Genomic DNA, 21915 nt, shown 5'->3' with positions numbered 1-21915 from the left:
CAAACAGTGGATGATTTTTATCTCCATGCTCCCAAGTGGTCCAAGTTCCAGCTCTGCAGGAAGCTCTTCTTGATAGCACTCCCATTTACGACGTTCGTTAAAACAAGGCATCTATGCACCATGTCAGCCTTTGCAGGCAGTCGGATTCTCGACAAACGTTCTCCGACACGAACAACGCTGGAACCCGGTTTTCAGAACGTGCAGTGGCCAGGAGGGACCCGAGCCACCTGGTGGTAGGAGGAGAAAGCCGACAAGTAAGGCAAAGTGTCTGAGGCGCTCGCTGCCTCGGTGCTGGCAGATTTCGGGGCTCTCCCCGCGGCACCCGAGTTCCCTCGAACCACAGCGAACTCCCGCTTCTGACACCAGCCCTGCGGAGAGGACCTCTGACCTTCCGAGAAAGCCCGCTTGGTAACCCCGCCCCGACGGCTTGTGTATGCGCCTTTGATTGGTGAGTTAAAGGATCCCTCAGTTTAGCGCGCCCAATGGGAGCTTGGCCTGGGCCCGGGGACCCCGCCCCGTGCCCCGCGCCGGGGAACGGACCAGAGTAAATACAAGAGGAGCGCAAAATGGCGGAGCCGCCGAACCCCGCGTACGGTGCCGTCGCTGTCCTAGCTGAGAAGGAAACGTGCGGCAAGCTGCAGCCCGCCTCGCGGCAGCCAGCGGCATCCATGTCCGCCAAGAAGGTTCGGACTGAGGAGAAGAAGGCGCCACGGAGAGTGAACGGCGAAGGGGGCAGCGGCGGGAACGGCAGGCAGCTGCAGCCGCCCGCTGCACCGTCGCCTCAGAGCTACGGCAGCCCGGCGGCTTGGAGCTTCGCGGCTCTGCCCGCCGCCGCCTCCTCCGCGACCGCCGCCGCCTCCCCGGCCTCGCCCCGGAGCTGCTTCTCCTTCCCGGCCAGCCCGGCAGCTTCCTCAGCCCCCGCTTCCTCGTCTCAGCCGCCGCCGCGCAGGCTGCTGGTCGCCCCGTCGCCGCTGCACGCTCAGTCTCGGCACGTCCTGCTGCCGCCCGCCGCCCCGCCGGCCACCAAGCCGCGCAGACCCAAGGACAGGCGCGAGCGGGAGAAACGCAGGCACGGCCTCGGCGGCGCCGGCGATGAGAACGGAGAGGCGAAGCCGCCGCCGCCGCCGCGAGGTGGGTGCCGGCGGGGGAGGGGAGTGCGCGGGCCGGCGCGGGGCGGGGGACGGCCGAAACTCCCCGCGTTTCCTTTGCAGCTGCGGCGCTGCAGGGCGCGTGGGACGGGTCCAGGGGAACCCTCCTGGGTGTGTTTGAATAGGTTCTTAAAGATTACGCGGGGGCATCGGACGTGGTTGCAGGGACTCGTATTTGCGACGCGGGCCTCCAGCGCCAGAAAATCCTGTCCAAAAAAGAAAAGGGGGGTGGGTGGGTGGGTGGCGAGTGTGTTGGCATAAGCTGGAAGCTACCGAGACCGGAACGTCTCATCCCTATTAGGGAGATGAGGTAGTGTGCCGGGCATCGAGTGTGAGGTTTCTAAGGTGCCCATCTTTCACCTTTCGAGCTGCTCCATATTCTTAAAATGTTTGGGCCTGTCTGTTTTGAATACTACCCCTCAGAAGCATTCAGCCATATTCTCCCCCACCCCGTAACAAATGGCAAAATTAAATACTTTGACTTTTTTTTTTCTGGCCAAATCAAGTAACTGCAAAGTGTTTCTGCATAAAAAAAAAATGGGAAATTTTCTTAAATGTCCTTTTCTAGTATTCTTTTGTAATGTAAGCTAGTATAGTTTTCAGAATTTCTTTAGAATAAGGGGTCCTTAGTTATCCGTGGCTATATAGAGATCTGATTGTAATACAAAGTGGATGGGTTAGAAAGTAGATCTTTAAGTGATCATGAGGTTATGTAATATACGTTGTCATTGTCACACAGTGTTGTGAAGTTTTCTGTTTTGTTTTGGAATGCAAGTGAAATGCCAAGCCGTGTTAGCCTTGCTGATCTAATGTTAGCTTAGATCTTGAAAATTATATGGATAGAAGGGTTCATTATTTACAATTTAAAAGAATTCTATACGTGTACCTCAAGCCAAGCTAGTGACCCTGTACTCTTACCCCCCCCACCCCCCCACCCCGGCAGGCCAGTGTAATGCTGCTCCTGTGTTTTAGAGTGTTGCCTCAGGAATGTTTTGAGTATGAAGTTACTTTCTTTCTGCTCCCGAGTTTTAGGTGGTCATATTTTTTCAATCTCTTTGTTGTATTGGTTAAATAGGAAATTTAAGTTATAAAATGCTTCCGAGTTCATCCATATGCAGCTGGAATTATGCTTACTTGTGTAAACTTCCCATGTGCTTTTCACATGTTCTCTGAAGAAGTAGACTATTGATGGAGTACTTGACTGATGAAAAGAATAAGTATTTTAAGAAACAGTATTGGCTTAAAATGTGTGTGTGTGTGTGTGTGTGTATAAAAATATATACATATATATGTGGCCATTGTGGTGAAGTGACTGTAAAGATAGACTTAGCAGTGTTAAATGACGTTGGAAAACTCTTCTTTGGGGGACTGCTGAGATGGCTCAGGCATTTGGCTGTGTATTGTGACCATGATCTGGGTTCAGTCCTACAGACCCATAGGATAGAGAGAATCATGTTCTCTGACCTCCAGGTCTTCTGTGACACAGCATGCCCTCCAAATAAATGCAGTAACCCCAAACCTAAACCCTTTCTTTTTGGGCTACCTATTAGTTTTAAGTATAAGCAGCGATAGTTTTTATATTAAGATGTGGGAAAAATATTTTCCCATAACCTATGTGGGATAATGGTTAGATATCAACTGTTTTTTTTTTTTTTTTTTTTGTTTGTTTTTTTTCTGAGACAGGGTTGCTCTTGCTGCTCTGGAACTCACTCTGTAGACCAGGCCAGCCTTGAATCGCCAGAGACCTGCCTGCTGATATTAAAGATGTTGGCCACCACATACGTGTAGCTAGACATTAACACTGGGATTACAGGTGTGAGCCACTACATCTGTTAGATCCCTTTTATGTTGTGTGGGCCATCACACCTGGCTAGATGCTAACTACATTTACCTAACAGAAAAAAAACATTTGGATAAAATAAACGTGCATTTGAAACTGCCTGAGACAGCATTTAATAACTGTTGAGTTGGAAGCATGGCTAGCAGTTTTCTTACCTCCACAGTAAATTAAAGGTGGCTCAGTCCTAATCTGCCTTTGAAGCTAGGAGGGATAAATGAGCAGATTAAGAAAGTTCTAACCTGGGCACCTGGAGTACAGAGGTGATGTGGTATGCACCTGTCAACTCCGAGGCTGCTGAAGGGGCTGCAGCTGTCATGCAGAATTTTTTAGGATTTAAAAGAGTGCTGTGTAGTTCAGGCTGGCCTGGAACCAGCTGTGATTTTTCTCCTAAGAGTTGTTTTGTTTTGGTTTCTGAACTCACTCTGTAGACCAGGCTGGCCTTGAACACACAGAGATCCTCCTGCCTCTGCCTCCTGAGAGCAGGAACCAAAGCCATGTGCCACCACCACTCCATGTCTAACTTGATTTTTTTAAAATTACAGAATAACCAGATGAGCTACTAAATTTTTTGTAACACCAAATGAGGTTTGCAATGGAAAATCCAGAACTAGGCATGATGATGCAGTTTGTAATCTGAACATTTGAGAGGGAGCCAGAGGATTTAGGGTCTTGGGCCAGCCTGAGCTACCTAGTGAGACTCTGTCCTTAACAAAAAAAGTGGAAGGTTAAAATGGTGTACTGAAGGTATCATGCACTTTTCACACATTCCAATAATGGGATATTTTCTGTCTGTGTGTGTGGAACGTGTGTTGTATGTGGGGTGCATGCCTATGCAGAGGCCAGAGCAGGAATTTGGATGTTTTCTATTGCTTTCTACCTTACTGCCTTGAGATACAATCTCTCATTGAACCGGAAAGCCTGTCTGTGGCTAAGCTGACAGGCCAGCATGCTCTATGGATCACCTTATCTTTATCCCCCAGTGATAGGGTGGTAGCCACATTCAGCCATGCCTGGCTTCTTACATGGGTGCTGGGAATTTGGACTCAGCGTTCTGTCTTACCCACTGAGCCGTCTTCTTAGCTGCATAGAGTTTTCATCATGGTTGGCACTGCTGAGAGATTGTGTTTGGGGTAACCTGTTGTAGCCTGTACCCCGCCCCCCCTCTTTCTGTGCCTCTCTAACATGGTTCTTAGTGTAATTTTCCATATGTTTAAATCTGCATGGCAATCCCTTCTGTACCTTCTTCCTGACTTAGCCTGGGTTGCTTTCTCTTAAAGGCCTGCTGCATAAAGTTGTCCACCCTGACACCCTGCAATTTCTTTCATTGCTGTTGTGTTCCTTTTTTCTGAATCCCCTGCTTTTTAGTTTATTCTTTCATCATTTTTTTTTTTTTTCTACTAGCAGTACTCTATGGAACACCTAGAAACTACTTTTTTGGGTTTTATTTTTACCCTCACACTTGGCTGCTTATCTGTTGGGTTTTTTTCCTCAGGCTGCTTGCTCTGGAAAGTTTGAAGATGGCGTTCTGTTATTGTTTGCCTTCTGATGTTGATATTCAAAGAAACTGATCTCTAAAAAGTATCCTATGTCAGCCCTTTCACTGATTTTTAAAAAATTCAGCTATAAAAAACTATAAAACTATAAATCTGTGTGTTTTTGTTTCTGTATTGCAATATCTTTTTTTTTTCTTTATGGCCTCTGCATCTCTATTTCTTCAAGGATGCTAATTATAGTTTCTTTGAAATGTTCTGTTTCCTGCCTTAATATTGGTTCTACTAATCTTTTCTTCCTGTTTGTTTTGTTCTCATTTATTTGGAGGCTGCCCTCAAATCTGTTATTTTTAGCAGTTTCATATTTCTTAAATATGAAAGTTACAAATATTCATGGAAAGCTCCTGAACATGTATAGGCTGACTGAGCTCATGTTTTCATCTGTTTTATTTTTTTCTGGGTTAAGCACTCTCTGCTTCTTTAGACTAAACTTCATTTTTGTCTCTTTTGGGCCAGATGCTGGGCAGAAAGTCTTCTTCACTGCACCTAGAGTGCAGAAGAAATTTCTCTACAGGTGGGGAAGCTGTAAGCCTGAGATCAGTAGTCTGACAGGGTTCAGTTCTGGAAGGGCCACTTTCACTGTCTGCAGATGTCTGCCTTCACTCCCCATGTGCATTCACGTGGTCTTTATCGGGTTCTTTGCTTTTTGTGGGGGCAAAGAGGGAGATAACTGGTTTCTTCCTAGACGGCCACCAGTCCTACTTGGTTCCAACTCTCCCATTTGTGACTTCTTATTTATTATTTCCTCATAGAAGCCCAGTCTCTCAATCCAGTCACATCATGCTTCACAGAGATACAGTTAGGTAGCAGGGTTCTGGTGATTGGTGAGAGAAGAAAGCCACAAATGTTGCTAGCTAGTTCAGAAATTCACTCTTTTTCCCTGTTTTCATGTCAAACTTATCCCCCACCCCCTTTTCTCAGTAGGAACTCCTGAGCCTGGAGGCATTCTGATTGAAATTCTAGAGAATTTACACCTCTTATCGTTAGGAGTATGTGGGTATTCTGCCCTCTATGCTTGCTGCCTCCCATTTCCAACCATTTGTTTATGGTATATAAGATTGTCCTCCTTAAGTTGGGGTATACCTTAGTGGTAGAGTGCTTGCCTGGTATGCACAAAAGGCCCTAGGTTCAAACCGAGTACTGAAAACAAAATTGTCATCATTTCCCTGCCCTGTTATACCAAAGCATTTACCATTTTACCCCTTTGTTTTTTTTTATGCTTTATATTCCAGGTTATAGTTATAATATCTTCTGATTACACCAAAGGTGGTCTTTATGTTTCTCATTCTTCCCATTGTTTAAGTGTACTTTTAGAGGAGATACTGGATTTTAGCCTTATTTCAACTTGTTCCTTTGTGTATTTAATTCTTTTTGACTCTTTATTTGAACAATCTTGTGAAGTTTTGTCCAAGTGTGTTGTGTGTTGAACACTGCTCTTATGCTCTGTCTTCCCCTTTCTTACACCTCTCTCTCCCTCCCATTGGTTCCCTCCTTAGACAGCTTCATCTCTGTCATGCCACCCACACTTTCATAGCTTCATGTGTGAAACCCATGTGCACACACTATTTATCTTGTTTTCATTTTCCTATAATGATGTAAGTCTTCTTTATGGACGATGATGTTACTTTTCCTAGGGTTGTTGCTGGAATGATAGGAGCCTGGCATTTTGTAGACATTGTTTATAAAAATCTAGGGGCTTCATGTACTCTTAGAATTTATTTATTTGTTTATTTAACATGTATGGGTGTTTTGTCTGCATGTATGTCTGTCCTCCACGTGTGAGCCTGGTGCCTGAGGCTAGAAGAGGATGTAGATTTCTGGAACTGGACTTACAGGCAGCCAGGAGCTACCATGTGGAAATTGAGTGTGAGTCCTCTAAGAAGCAGCCAGTGCTCTTAACCCCCAAGCCATCCCTCTAGCTCCATTCTGTTTTGTTTGTTTTCATTGTGACTATTCCTAAGGGATGAGAGTTCCCAGCCTTCCTTTTCTGTCTAATACAGTGAAACTGTTTAGCTTCACTGAGTAGCTTGGTTGCTGGAATCTGATATGCATATGACTTCCTGGTTTTTGGAAATACCATGTATGTAATTCTATTTGTATAAACTGTGGCTATGTTCTAGCTTTTGTTTTAAAAGTAAGACAATGTTTATTCATTTTTGTGTATATATCGAGGTGTGTGTGTATATGTGCCATAACATGTGTAGAGGTCAGGGAACATATTTTCAGGAAGGAGCCCATTATTCCCTCCACCATGTAGGTCCCAGGATTGAGATTTGTTGTTGGGCTTGCTGGGAAGTGCCTTTACCTAGTGAGCCACCTTGACAACCCTGTACTTACTTTTTGGAAGAAATTAATATTTCAGAGGTTTTAAGTTACTATAATAAATCTTAACTGTCTACCTTTCTCAGTGAATTAAACCTTTCAAATTATAGGTAAACTGTTTAAAATAGCTATGGAGAAATAAAAGTATTATTATTATTATTTTAGTTTTTTGAGACATGGTTTCTCTGTGTAGCTTTGGAACCTGTCCTGGATCTAGCTCTTGTAGCCCATGCTGGTCTTGAACTCACAGAGATCTGCTCTCCTCTGCCTAGAGTGCTGGGATTAAAGTTGTGCACCGCCATTGCCTAGTTAAAAGTTATTATTTTTTTTGCTAGAATAAAAAAATTATGAAATATATCTAAAAAAATCATGTGTCTAGTAGAGAAAACAAATGTCTTATTCACTAAATTATTTTTGATCAGATGCTGATCCTTACGCTGTACATTTTATGTGCTTGAACTATAGATTGAAAAAGTAACGTTTTATAATGAAAAATGTTATATAGAATAAAATAGAAACTATAATATATCCTGGATAGAACCATCATATTGCTTTAATTCACCTTTTTAATAGATATTTATTTCAGAGTCAGTTTCATTGGTTTGTTATGTGGAGCAATATTTTTAAATATAGCAGTTGCTCTACTATTGTTTTCTTACTGAATTACTGGTGAATATTGTATCTTAAAGATAGCAGATAATGGGGCTGGAGAGGTGGCTCAGTGGTTGAGAGCACTTGATACTCTTGGAGAAGATTGAAATTCAGTTCCCAACACATTGTGTGGCTCACAACTGCCTATAACTCCAGTTCCAGGGGATCCAGTGCTTCTTCTGGTGCCCTGTGACCCCCCCACCCATGTATTCATGCCCTCCCCCCCAAAAAAACTTTAAAAAGATTAATGTGTGTGTAATATTCAGTGGTCTGTGAGTAAAGCCATTTGGATGAGATTGATGATTTATAATTTTTATCAGTTATTTATTTTGCATGTATTGGGGTGGGGGGGGCACGTGTCATGGTGTGCTTGTAGAGATCGGGGAACAACTTTCTATAGTCAGTTTTCTCCTGAGGTCTGAAGTTAGGTTGTTAAGCTTGGTATCAAGTGCCTTCATCCTTATGTCCATTACTTTTCTGCTGCTGTGGTAAAACACCGTGACCAGAAGTAACTTCTTGGAAGAGTTTACTTTGGTTTATGGTTCTAGAGGGATAAGAACACACCATGGCAGGGAAGTATAGCAAACAGTAGGCCTGGCAGCCAGAGTAGGAGCTGAGAGAGCCAGCCAGAAGTGGAGTACCATGCCACAGGGGCGGGGTGCCACCTCTCCAAACAGTGCCATCAACTGGGTACCAAGTGTTCATTCACGTGGGTCCACCTGGGCTAATGGGGCTGCTTCTCATTCCAACTACATGCGTGGAGCCATCTCACCAGCCCTGAGATTTGAGGCTTTTGTGCTCAGTTTGAAGATAAGATGGCATGGCAGGTGAAAGTGTCACATTCTCTTATTTGGCCAGTATAAGGAGTTTGCACTTCATTTTGTGAGCATTAACAAGGTAGGTTTTTGTTTGTTTTTTTTGTAGGGTGATAATATCCAAAAAATAACTTGGTAGAATGCATAATGGGTTGGTTGAAAGTATAGGAAGGAGATATTAACAATATTGAAGACCTGTATTAGTAAAAATAATTTTTTTTCTTGTAATTGATAAAATGGCTGGTATTCTGAACACAGAAAGTTAACTGCTTTTAGAAGGAATATGTAGTAAGGTACATTGGTTGTTGAATCTGTAGCAAGAAAACTCTATTTATTCAGGCTAGAGAAACGGCTCAGTTGTTAAGAGCACTGGCTGTTCTCCCAAAGCATCTTCAAGCCCATAACTGTCTGTAACTTCAGTTCTGGGGGATCTGACATCCTCACACAGACATACCTGTAGGCAAAACACCAATTCACATAAAATAAAAATAGATAATTAAAGAAAGCTGGATTTATTCATACGTAAATTTCACATGGAGAAGATAAGTACATGATTTAAAAATTGTGTGTACGACTGCAGAGCTGAATTTGAGCCATAAACAAATACCTTAATTTAGAGATTTCTTATTAGATATAACTCAAAATTAGTACTGAGCTCACATGCACTTTTTGTTTACAGGGTTGTGAGCAGGGTTTGTCTCTGTAGCTTTGGAGCCTGTCCTGGAACTTATTCTGTAGACCAGGCTGGCTTCAAACTCATAGCGATCTTGAGTAAAGGTGTGCACCACCACTACCTGGCTCAATTCTGTGAAATTTGTAGTTGCCATTGTCTAATTTTTAGCCAAGCTTTCATCTTCTGTGTATTTGATAAGTGTTGGGGGAAATTAATGAATTGCATATATTTCAGTCCAGAAGAGATCCTTGCCATTCTGAAGAATTTTGGCAGGTCTTTCAAACTGAACACAAAGGGGTGATAATAGGATCAGAAGTTGACTAGGACTTTATAGATAATGGACAGACTAAAGTAAGCACAAGAGATAGTTATCAGTGGCTGGAGAATTAAAAAGGAATGAAGTGTGTGGGTAGTGGAACATACTTGGCTAATAATGAGTTGTCAAATTGGTTACCCTCAAAATAGCTTTTCATTATATTGGAAAACAATATTTTGTGTTTTAAATGTTTGTTTAAAAAACTGGATTAACCAGCAATAATTTGGAAATGGAAGGATAATTGGGGAAGGAGTACAGAATAATACTGTCTTGGATAGAAAAGGTCTGTGTTCAAAAATGCCATATTCAATTATCATGATCATTTTTAGTAAAATCTGATCTGTTTTCAGTAGGTAGATATATTTTATGTAATTTTGCTGTTTTTAAAAAAATATTTGAAATTTATTTGTATGTGTGTGGGTATTGTCTGCATATGTGTATGTGTTTTGTGTGTGCATTGCTTTTGGAGGTTAGAAGAGGTCATCAATTACTGTCAACCACACAAATGTTGGAATCAAACCCAGGTCCTCTGGAAGCACAGTCTATTCTCTTAACCACTGAGCCATCTCTAGTCCCTTAGATGGAATAGATTTATGAGTGAAAATATTCATGATGTGCAATATGCAGTAGAAGAAAAGCATAAAAATCAGGAGGCCTTAGTAAATTTGTGATATTTTATTTTTTGAAACGGTGCTTTTTCTTTAGTCTCAGCTGACTTAGATGTGGATTAGGCTGGCCTTGAACTAGTCTTTATCTGTTTTTACCTCCCAAGTGCTGGGATTATAGGTGTGACCCACTCTGAATTCTTGCCTGTGTGTGTTTGTGTGTGTTTGTGTGTGTGTGTGTGTGTGTGTGTGTGTATTGGGGCAGAGGGCTTTACAGTGGCTAGAAAACAATCTCCCAGTGTGCTCCACTCCCTTGCTCCTTTTTGAGACAGGCTGTCAGAAAACTAGGATGCTTGCACCTTAGGCAAGGCTGACTAGACAGCTCTAGAGCCCCAGGGGAGCCTGTTCCTCTCCTCCCAGCACTGGGATCACAGACTTACACAAGTACACTTAGCCTTTTCTTATGTGGGTGCTGGGGATCCAGCTCCAGCCCTCATACTTGTGCAGAAAGTCTTTGCTGACTGAACTGTCTCCCTCATCTGAATTCTCATCTTAGTAAGAGGGGTAAAACCTATGTTAATTTCATTGTTTCCATCCCTAAAAGGAAACATTTGGGCTAGATGCTCCAAGTTCTTGTAAACCTGAACATTGTATGATTTTGTGTGTGTTAACTTGACACAAACCAGAGCCTTGTGGGAAGATGAACTGCCTAGATCAGATTGGCCTGTGGGTAAGCCTTTGGGGCCATTTCCTGATTAATGATTGAAATGGGAAGGCACAGCCCTCTGTGATTGGCATCGCCCCCTGGGCAAGTGGTCCTGAGTTGTAGAAGACTGAAAGACAGCAAATAACATTCCTCATTGTCTCTGTTCCTACCTTGAGCTTGTGCCCAGATTTTCTCTGATGATGACTGTAGCCTGTAAGCTAAATAAACCCTTCCCAAAGGTGCTTTCAGTCAGTGTTTTATCACAGTAACAGATAGGTTTGTGTTTGGGAGGAGGCAGAGATTCATGTTATAGCCAAGTGTGGCCTAGCACTGACTTTGGAACCCAAGGTGGCCTTGAACTTTGTGGCACTCCTATTGCAGGTCCTGGTGTAAGGGATTAAAGATGGGAGAGCCAAGATGTCTTAGTGTATATCTGTTACCTTTCTAGAGATGACAAGATACTAAACTGATGCCTCACCCATGTTTTAAATTAGTATGTGTATGATGTATGTGCATATTCATGTAAGTATGGCCATGTGTGTATCATGGCATATACACACATATGGAGGACAGACGAGAGTCTCAGATGTAGAGCTACTGTGCTGAGTTTGTGTGGGTTCTCCAGAGTTAAACTTGAGTCCTCACATATGCAATCGCTTTACCCACCAGGCCACTAGCTTCTCCATGTCTGCACTAGCCTCCATGTCTGCTTAGGAGGTTTCAGCTTTGGATGCTTGAGCGTGTGTGTGTGTGTGTGTGTGTGTGTGTGTGTGTGTGTGTGTGTGTGTCTGTGCACGTGCGCGCTTGCACACTCACATGCACTCATACACGCATACACACATACTTTTTCTTTTGTGCATGTGTATGTATAATTGCTTAAATTTTTATTTAGATTCATTTTAAATTGAAGTAAATAGAATTTCTATAGAAAAGTTATCCAGTGGCATTAGTGAAATATATAACCTTTTACAATTTAGACCTGTAATTGTTTGTATGAAAAAATGTTTTTAGAAGTGTATAAAGGTCATAGGTTGCAGTGATGGAGGTGGCAGGAGGGTTTGTTGGTGAGAGATGAGCAGCAGCAGCAGTAGCTGTCACCACCACAGTCACATTCACTAGAGCTTAGTCCATGGGAGACCTGAGCTGTGACTAAAATTTCTTTGAATTTATCATGAAAAGGGAACTCTGTAAGAGGAGTGGGCCCACAGTTCGCAAGCACTGGAAACCATGGGGAGGCATTGCTATAGTTGCAGGTAGCTCTATTGCCACATCAGGATGGAGAATATTTTTTAAAGATTGCTTTTTACATGTATGCATGTATGTATGTATGTATGTGTGTGTGTATGTATGTGTGTTTTGCTTTCATGTGTGCACCACGGATATGCCTGGTGCCAGTGGAGATGAGAAGAACGCATTGTAACTGCCAGAACTGGCGTTATAAAGGGTTGTGAGCCATGATGTGGGAGCTGGGAACTGAAACCAGGTCTTCTGCAAGTGCTCTTCAAAGAGTCGAACATAATTGATGTTAATTGCAGCAAGCTGAAACTTACCAACATTTGTCAGAGGTGCCGCTCAAGGACACTTAACTTAGTGGGACCAGAGTGTATAGCACTGCCATTGCTGCCTGGGAGGTCAGTAGCTGCCTGGTTTCTGTCAGTCTTGCTGGAGCATATTATATATGAAGATGCTACTTTTGGACACTAATAAAAAGTGATCATCAAAGGCCAGGTTTTCTTTAAGGAGAGGGTCTCTTCAAAATTTGCATCAGGTGGGCATGGTGGCACACCTTTAATCCTGGCATTTGAGAGGCAGAGGCAGGTGGATCTCTTGAGTTTCAGGTCAGCCAGGGCTATACATGGAGGCCTTGTCTTTTTGTTTTTTGTTATTGTTTGAGACAGGGTCTTATTATATGGTTTTGGCTGGTCTGGAACTCACAGAGATCCCCTGCCACTGTTTCTTGGGAGGGGCTTTAAATGTGTGCACCACTATGCCTGAGACTTGTAAAAATCAGTATCTCATTAGATGGCCTTAGCTTTGAGACCATCATATGGGCACTCCTTACAAGAAATCCAGGACCTCGGTGGATACAAGATGTAGGTCCTTCTGTTTTAGGAAACCGCTGAGATTAACTTTCTAAGACCTGATGGCAACTAACCTTTCTGGAAGTACACTTTCAGATGCTCGAGCGGGGAGAAGCTTTCCTCTTCACTTTCCCATCACCATTAACAGTTCCTGCTATAGGAAATGGACAGCTTACTTCAGGCTTGGTCCCTGGAGGCTGCCTCCTAGGAGCAGAGAAGAGGCTCAGTTCCAGGTACCCTGCTACTTGATGATGTCCCTGGGGCCTCTTGCCTCCTTACCAAATGGATCTGAGCTCTTTGGATGATGCAGAGGGGGCATTTCTGACTTGTGCAACTTAAAAGCAGTTCTGAGCTAGTTGCTATAACACACACTTGTGAGCACTTGGGAAGCTGAAGCAGGATGATCAGGAGTTCAAGGTCAACATGGGCTACATAAGATTCTGTCGAAAGGAAGAAAGGGAAGGCAGGTGTACAATTAAAAACAAAAAACAGCTTACTGTATGAGAGAGGGGGGGAGGAAGGAGGGAGGGAGGGAGAGAATGAGAGCAAATTTGGGGCTTTTCAGGGGGTGAGTCATGTTGCTAGGCTTGTGAAGCAAACATTTTTACCAGCTGAGCCATTTTACCAGCCTAAGAAAAGGCAATTGACCTTCTGGATCCTCTCTGGGGTGGGGGCTGTGTGTGTGTATGTATGTATGTGTTCCCCATTAACCTTTGTGGTTGTTGGAGAAAAACCAACAAAGTCCCACATTCTGTACTCAATGAGACACAAGATGAGTGGGCCAGAGTTATTTAAGGGGGCTGACAGCAGGAAGGGCCTAGGCTTCAGACCACCGTCTCACATAGTGTTCCTTCTCCAAGGGTGCAGTGATAGGGCTGCCTGTTAAGGAAGTGAACTGGCATCTTGGTCTTGATATTATTCCTAGCCAGATAAGTCTTCTGGAAGTCCTTGAACATGGTCCCTTCCTACACTTGATCCCAGTCCGTCTATGGAGCTGTTAGGGCATAGCCTGCTGGTTCTGTTATGGGTGAAAACTATAGGGAAAATAAAAGAGAGTTTCCTAGTTTGTAATGCTTGGCTTTCGTTGCTTTTAAGTAAACTTTTTTTCTTTGAGACAGTCTCTCTGTGTAGCCCCCTGGTTATCCTGGCTGGCCTTGAACTCATAGAAATCTGTCTGCCTTTGTCTCCTCAGTGCTCATGCACTGCCATGCTAGCATTTTTTTTTTGGGGGGGATTATTTATTTGTTTATTTATTTATTTTGAGATGGGGTTTCTCTGTGAAACAATTCTAGCTGTCCTGGAACTCACTCTGTAGACCAGGCTGGCTCTAACTCAAGGAGATCCACCTGCCTCTGTTTCCTGAGTGCTGGGATTAAAGGCGTGTGCCACCACTATCTGTCTGGTTTAGACTTTTCAAAAAAAAAAAAATATTATTACAATTTATTTTGTTGTGTGTGTAGGACAGAGGAATTGACTCTCTTCAGCCTTGCAGGACTCAGAGATTGAACTCAGGTCATCTGGCTTGGGACAAGATGCTGAGCCATCTTCATCGGCTCATAACTTTGTTTTAAAAAAGAATGTAGCATTAAGAGTTTGGTTCTTTCATTTATGCTGTCATCCTTAATCAGAACTGTGTTATTTATTGTTTGTCTTGTGAAATACAACTTAAATGCAGTACTTACTTGAAGATCACATTTACTACAACAGCTTTTTAGTCTGTTTAAGATTCAGTGGTCTGGGTAGTTCTGTAACTGATGTATCACATACAATGTCTTACTGCTTCATATCACGGTTTAATAAGGATCAGGATAAGCAATTAGGCCGAACAGATGTTTATTCAGGGAGAAATAACTCACAACATAGACAGGTGAACACCAACAGGTTCCTGCTTCCAAGAATTCCTCCTGAAGTCCTCCCATCCAGGTGCTGCTTGCAAGAGAGCACTCTTCTGCACCTCCTCTGACTTAGTTCCCCAGGTCACTTCTGCCCCTGGCTCCACCCCCAATGGGTGTGGTCGGTGCCACAGAAGGAGACAAAGTGAATATCCCACTACAGCTTCATGCCTTAGTTTTGTAGAATATTGAAAACAGAAAAAGGATTTTTATCTCACTTTTAGAGATGGTATTTTGGGGCTGGAGAGATGGCTCAACAGTTAAAAGTGGGCCGAGATTCAGTTCCCAGTACCCATATGTCAACTCACAACATTTGGTAATTCCAGTTCTAGGGTATCTGACTCCCTCTTCTGGCCTCAAAAAAACCTAAAATATAAACAAACAAAGATTCCTGTTCTCTGTTGCTATGCTGTTATGGGATGCCTTCCTAATAAACTTCATTAGTTATCAAATACTGGAAATAAAGCATATGCTGGCTTTAATCTTCATAAAAATTAAAAATATAAATGCCATCATCTCTTACAGATGGAAATACTGAGGCACAGCAGTTAAGTCTCTTGCTTGTGTGGTTGACCAGTTAATTGTCAGAGCTTCGGTTTGAACTTGAGTATGCGTAACTACAGAGCCTGTGCTGCTAGATTTCATAGTTCTAGCATCAGAGCCTGCTGTTTTCAAAATTTATCTTTTCCCCTGTTGTTCACTTTTCCTCCTGCTGTTGTTTTGCTTTGTCTTTTTCCTTGTTTTATTGATATTTGTTTATTATTTTATGTGTATGTCTTAGGATTTTTATTTCTAAGAAAACACTATTCTGTGTGATAAAACACCATGGCTGAAAGTAACCTGGGGGAGGAAATGTTTTATTTCAGCCTATAGGTCACCTTACAGACCATCAAGGAAGGAAGTCAGGGCAGGAATTCAAGGCAGAAGCCAAGGAGGAGTGCTGCTTACTGGCTTATTCCTCATGTTGTCCTCAGTCAGGGACCATCAGCCCAGGGGTTGCACTACCCACAATGGCTAGGCCCTCCCGCATCAACTACTTATTTAAGGAAATGTCCCACAGGTTTGGCTACAGCCCAGTCCTGTGGAGACATTTTCTCAGTTAAGATGCCATCTTCCCAACTTGGTCTCAAACTTGAACTTGAGCAATTAATTCCCCCTACTTCTGCCTTCCGAGTGTTGTGATTGCAGATGTGCACCAGCATACTTGCCTGAAAACGATGTTCACGTGGAGAGAAACTGGGTCTGAGTTCATTTTTAGTACAGGAAATAGGATCCCAGGGCCTCCTTACCCTCTTCTTTTCTAATTAATTCAGTTTGGTGCTGGGGCTGCAACCCAGGGTCTCACACATGCGTGGTAAGCACTCTACCACTGAGCCACAGCCCCATCCTTCTCTCCCTTCTGACTCTATGATTTCAGACCTATTACTACTGAATCATCCCAAGTTCTCCTTGTGAAAAGGGTGGTACCAATCCTTTGCCTGTATACTTATGAGCTCAAGCTAATACACCATGAGGATAGTCATTTTCACTTTGCTCTGCACTGAGAATATGTGGGGGACTTGGACTGTGGTTTGCGTCTGCACTTAAAAAGAGTCCTGGGGGGGGGAGGATAAGAAGGTGCTGGCATGATATGTGTTTGTGTCAGGCTAAGAAAAACCAAGTAGAGCATGGGTGTTTGTTTGAAGATGTGTGTGTGTGTGCGTGCATACAACATGTATGCATCGTGCTTATAGGGGACAGAGGAGGTATTGGGTCCTCTGGAGCTGCAGTTAGCAATGATCTGGTACATGGGTTGTCATTTGGGACCTGGGAATTGAACCTTGGCCTGGTGCAAGCACAGCAAGAGGTCTTAACCTGTCAGTCATCTTCTGATACCAGCTTTCCTGTTCTTGAATAGTAAGTGACAAAGATTTTGTAGTGCTCTACATGATGTGGGTGGTTGTTACTGTAGGAGGAATTGTGCTGGGTTTTTCCTCATTTATCAGTTCATTTATCATGGAAAAGATACCATGGAATAATATCATGGAATAATAAAACCGAAAGGGTCTGCATATGTCCGCATAGTCTGGATTGTAGGAGTACAAGTAACAAGCTCCAAGATTCTCCCAGTTCAGCAGTTTGCATGTCCTTATGAGCTTAGTTGAGTGGAGCTAGATGTTTCAGTCTCAGGTCTTCTTTGTTGTAGTTGGTTTGTTTTTTGAGGCAGGGTTTCTGTGTATAGCTCTGGAACTCACTCACTCACTCACTCACTCACTCACTCACTCACTCACTCACTCACTCACTCACTCACTCACTCACTCTGTAGAGCAGGCTGGCCTCAAACCTGGAGATCTGACTTCTTCTGCTTCTCAAGTCCTGGGATTAAAGGTGAGTGCCATCACAGCCCAGCTCAGAGGTCTTAATATATATCAGTTTTTACTGATTTTAAAGAACATTTACCCTTTCAGCAAATTATGTCTGCTTGAATGAACAAACACATGTAGAGGAGAGGTCAGGTATTTTAAATACTGTCTCATACTTGTCAAATAGCATCTGTCTTTTTATGGGAAAGATTTCCTTTTTACATTCCTAGTATCTCCCCCCCTGCCCCACCCCATACCTCTTTTTTCTTAATTTTATACAGGGTCTTACTATGTAGCCCTGAACTCACTACATTACCAGGTTGACTCAACTTACAGAGATCTGCCTACCTATGCCTCCCTGGTGCTGGCATTAAAGGTGTGTGCCACTACATGCCTAGCTAATCCTGAATCTTAAAAAATGTTTATATTATGACTCCCCCATTTTGTCTTTCTGCTTACATCTTACAGGAAGTAAACAAGTACAGATGTATTGCCTGTTGTGAGCAGGGGGGAATGCAAAGTAAACTATTTGCAATTTAACTGGTGAGTAACATAAACTAATGGAGATAGACACTGTTAGGTCTCAAACCCTGACCAAAGGCTAAGTAAGGTAGGTGCCTTTTAACACATCAGAGCAGACACTGGTCAGATTCTCCCAGCATCCCTCAGTCCCAACCTGTTACAGGGTCCTCCTGACTAGCATACCCTGCCACCTCCTCATTTGCCCTTTGGCCCCTTAGCCTCCTGGCTCTCTCCTCTCCCAGTTCAGCCTGCTGGTCATGTCTACTGTGTACTCTCCCAGATGTTTCTGCCTCTAGTTGTGTTCTCCCTCTTATCCACAATAAGCCTCTTCCTCCTTCCCTTCTTCTCTCTCTCTCCTTCCCTTCCCTCCCTCCTTCCCTCCTTTTTCCTTTGATTTTTTGAGACAGGGTTTCTTTGTATAACAATCCTGGTTGTCCTGGAACTTGCTTTGTAAACTAGGCTGGCCTCAACTCACACAGATCTGCCTGCCTCTGCCTCGCTGAGATTAGAAGCATGCATACTACCAGCATAAAATCATTTTTAATTGGTAAGGATCAAGGAATTCTTGAAAAGGGAGTATATGACTTTGGCAGGTAGAGTTGGGTTGGGCAAAGTGTAATTAACAAATATGTTGAGATACTACATTTGAGTAAGGAAATCTGTCTGGAATGGCATTGGGGAGTAGTGGAAGAAAAGACAGAAAAATCAAGTAATGACCATAGAAACTCTTGAATGGTATACCAGTGTAACAGAACTAAAACCTGCAGAGAAAACCAGGAGTTTCTGTACCTTATTTGGAAGAATAGCCTTTCCTTTGCTTGCCTTTGATACACAGTGTAAACAAAGCTCTGCCAAGCCTACCATCCCTTCTAAACCAGCCTGTCCTTTTCAGGGTGCTCTGAGTTGTATGAGATACATTCAGTTATGCTTCTTCCTTTGCTAAATTGGTGTGTTCACATGGTCAGATATGTAAAAAATGATAGCCATTCTCCACCCTACAATCTTTTAAAGAACATGGGAGAACAAAGAAACTTCTGGAAGTCTCCTCCTTATCATGGCATTCCCTGCTATTCTGTGAGGCATAGCTTTACCCTATTTTCCCAAGCCTGAACTCTTAAACTATGTCCTCCTCCAGTCTGAATAATGGAACTTCTAAGCCCTGCTAACACCAATGGCATTTTCTTTTTTTAGTTAGGCAGAAGCAAGTCAAATTTGTTTAATTTGTTTTAGCAAAAGAGGGATATGATTAACCATTTTGAAGAGATTTAATTAATGTGTTGCCCTTTTGAGACACTCATTGTTTTAGCTTTTTAAAAATTATTAAGCAAACTAACGGATTTTGTTAGGATTTTGAACTTTGGTCTTCTGCAAGAGCAATAAGTGCTCTTGTTGAGTTGTCTCTCCAGCCACCAGTAAACCTTTTAAAAGAACTTCCTTTTTACTAAAATGTGGGTAATGAGTGAGAGTATGGGCTAGGGTGATCTTGAAGCTGTGATCCTTCTGTCTCTACTGCCTCAGTGCTGGGATTACAGGCATGAGCCATCACGTGTGGTTAATCTGGTGCTGGGGGACATGGGTAAGGGATGGGTTTTGTGCATTCTAGGCAAGTACATTACCAGTTGAGCTATGCCTTCAACCCCTAAACTCAGTTTAATCATTTCCCACATCTTAGTAAAATCACCAATTTGACTTTGCAAATATAATTTAATCCAGGTCAGAGATCCTTTTCTGTAGGGCTTTATTAAAGTCTTAAAAATTTCCCTTGTTTATTTACACAGTGCACGATGCTCATTGCTACTCTGCTCCTTGGATGTCTTGGTTTGTAGTGACCTTGTTTACACTTAGCAGTAACTGGCTATCTTCTAAGCCAGGTGTGCATGTCCTTTACTTTTATTTACTTTACTTTTTTTTTGTATTTACTCCTTAATTTACTTGAGCACAGTTCAATGTTTGCATTCTTGGATGACCAAAATGATCATGATGCTATTTGGCAAAGGACAACTTGAACCCCCTCCGCCATCTCTCTTTCTCTTTCTCTCTTTATTGTGTGTGTGTGTGTGTATGTGTGTGTGTGTGTGTGTGTGTGTGTGTCATGCTTTAAGTAGTTTCTCTTGTTTTGAAATCTGACTGTGGATGTACACATGCTTATATATACAGATATGTGTGTTAGTATACATATGCACATTAATAGCCTCTTTTCATGTACTATATCAGGAAGATTTTATATATTCTTCCACTCTGTTCTAAACATTTTTTGTTGCTGTTTGTTTTGTGTGTGTTGTGGGGTACATGTGGAGGGCAGCATTCAATCTGTGGTCCTCAGGAGCCACTACTTTATTATTTGTCAGTGTATGTGCATGTGTGGAGGTAAGGGGGCAGTTTTGGTGTAGTTGATTCTCATTTTTCCCGTTTATATGTGTTCCAGGTGGTCAGCTGCTTTACAGCTCAGCCATGTTGATGGCCCTCCTTTCTTTCTTTTTTTTTTTTTTTTTTAGATAGGTTATCTTATTGGATCCTGAGGTTTGTCAATTCTGCCAGAATGCCAATTCTGCTAGCTGTCTATTAAGCTCTAGGCTCTTCTAGAGTCTTGTGTTTTTGGAGTCATGTAGTATGTGGTGTTTTAAACAGTGTTCTTTCAGTTAGTGATACTCACATAAGTTTTCTCTCTTTGCATGGCTTCATAGCTCCTTTCTCCTTTTAGTATTGAAGAATATCCCATCCCTTGGATGTGTCAGAGTTTACATTCATTCACTGAAGGATATCTTGATTGCTTCCTTCTGTTTTGGATAATTCTGAATGAACTTGGTATAACTATTTATGTGTTTTTGTGTAGATTAAGCAGTGAAATTTATTGACTCATAAAAATATGTGTGGTATTATAAGAAAACACTCACATGTCTTGCATTCCCACTAGCAGTGAGTGAGAATTCCTGTTGTTCCTCTTGCTTGCTAGCAAGTGGGATTTTGGCCAATTTAATAGTTACATAGTGACTTCTTGTATTTTGCAGTTCTGGTGTGAAGCATATCTTTGCATGCATATATTTTATTTTATTGTTTTTTGAGACAGCGTTTCTCTGTAGCCTTGGCTGTTCTGGAATTCTCACTTTAGACCATGCTGTCCTCAAACTCAGAGATCCTTCTTCTCCCTCTAGAGTGCTGGGATTAAAGGTGTGTGCCACCACTCAGCCTCCTGTGCTTTTTATTGTAAGGTCTTTGACCCAATCTGGCTCTGTTGCCCATCTTTAGAGGAGTCTATATTGACTAATAGTAATTGATGGTTATTTTTTTCTCTTGTGTGGTTTGTGTTTCTATATTCCATAGTGTCTCTTGAAGAACATTAATGAATCTAGCTTACCAGTTTTTCCTTTGACTCATTACCTTTGTGCAATATCACTGGCTCCCCCCGCTTCATGTAGATCTTTAATGTCTTCTGGCAGTTTCTGTAGTTTCTCCTTTGTTTTGAGCATGACTAGCTAGGTGTGGTGTTGTCTGTTGAAAATACTCTTTTCTCATTACGTTCACTCCTCCGTTGTCAGACATCAAATACTGTAAGGTGTGTGTGTTTGTGATGGCCAGTTTTGTTCTTCTGATCTTTTGCCAGTAACTGTCTTGAACAGTAAGTGTTCTTACAGTAGACTATTTCTTGCTGCCATTCAAAGGCTTATGATGAGAAGACAAGTTAGAAAATTTAGTCTAAACTTTAGATTAGACTGTGAAAAATAAAACTATACTTTTCTTTTTTTCCTTTGGAGACAGGGTCTCACTATGTAGCTCTGGCAGTTTTGGAACTCACTGTGTGGACCAGGCTGGCCTCGAACTCACAGGGTTCTGCTTGCCTCATGCCTATAATACCATGAAAACTTTATATTCAAGACCAGGAGGGGTCTAAAGCTTGATGGTTACCAAGCTTGCAGCAATGAACTTTGAACTTTTGTCTTTTGAGATTGTAGCCTCAATTTATCATAGCTGTGCCATGTTGGAGAATTGCAAGAAATTTAAAGGAGGTAGTTAAGATCAGATTTTCAGTTTCTCATTACTAGTGAGATCGCTCATCAGGTCAAGGTGTCTGCTCCCCAAGCTTGATGGCCTGAGTTCAATCTCCAGAGTGCAGGTAAAGGTAAAGGAAAGAGCTTGATTCCATAGTTGTCTTCAGACCTCCACATGCATGCTGTGGTATATACCAGACAGAGACAGACAGACAGACAGACAGACAGACAGACAGACAGACAGACGCACGCACGCACGCACGCACGCACGCACGCGCAAGAAAGGGGAGGGCGTGAATGTAAAATATTTCAGTAATTTAAAAACAACATCATTTTTGTTGAAATGATGTTTTTGGATGTATTGGGTTAAGTAAAATGTGTTACCAAAAGTAATTTACCCTGTTGCTTATTATGCTTTTAATGTGGTTGCTGGAAAATGCAAATTTGCAGCTGGTATTATATTTTT

General features: G+C 42.5%; 1 protein-coding gene across 1 annotated transcript in view; it reads left to right on the top strand.

The window, feature by feature from the left end:
- Positions 1 to 459: 459 nt before the first annotated feature.
- Positions 460 to 21915, top strand: part of Rsbn1l (round spermatid basic protein 1 like) — a 57138-nt gene continuing 35682 nt past the window's right edge. Inside the window, exon 1 of the mRNA XM_051174801.1 lies at positions 460 to 1131. Coding sequence (XP_051030758.1) covers positions 567 to 1131 — 565 coding nt within the window. The 5' untranslated portion in view covers positions 460 to 566. The remainder of the gene's footprint in view (positions 1132 to 21915) is intronic.

The sequence above is a fragment of the Phodopus roborovskii genome, unplaced genomic scaffold (assembly GCF_943737965.1).
Source record: "Phodopus roborovskii unplaced genomic scaffold, PHOROB, whole genome shotgun sequence".
NCBI lineage: Eukaryota > Metazoa > Chordata > Mammalia > Rodentia > Cricetidae > Phodopus > Phodopus roborovskii.
This window is presented reverse-complemented; position numbering and strand designations above follow the sequence as displayed.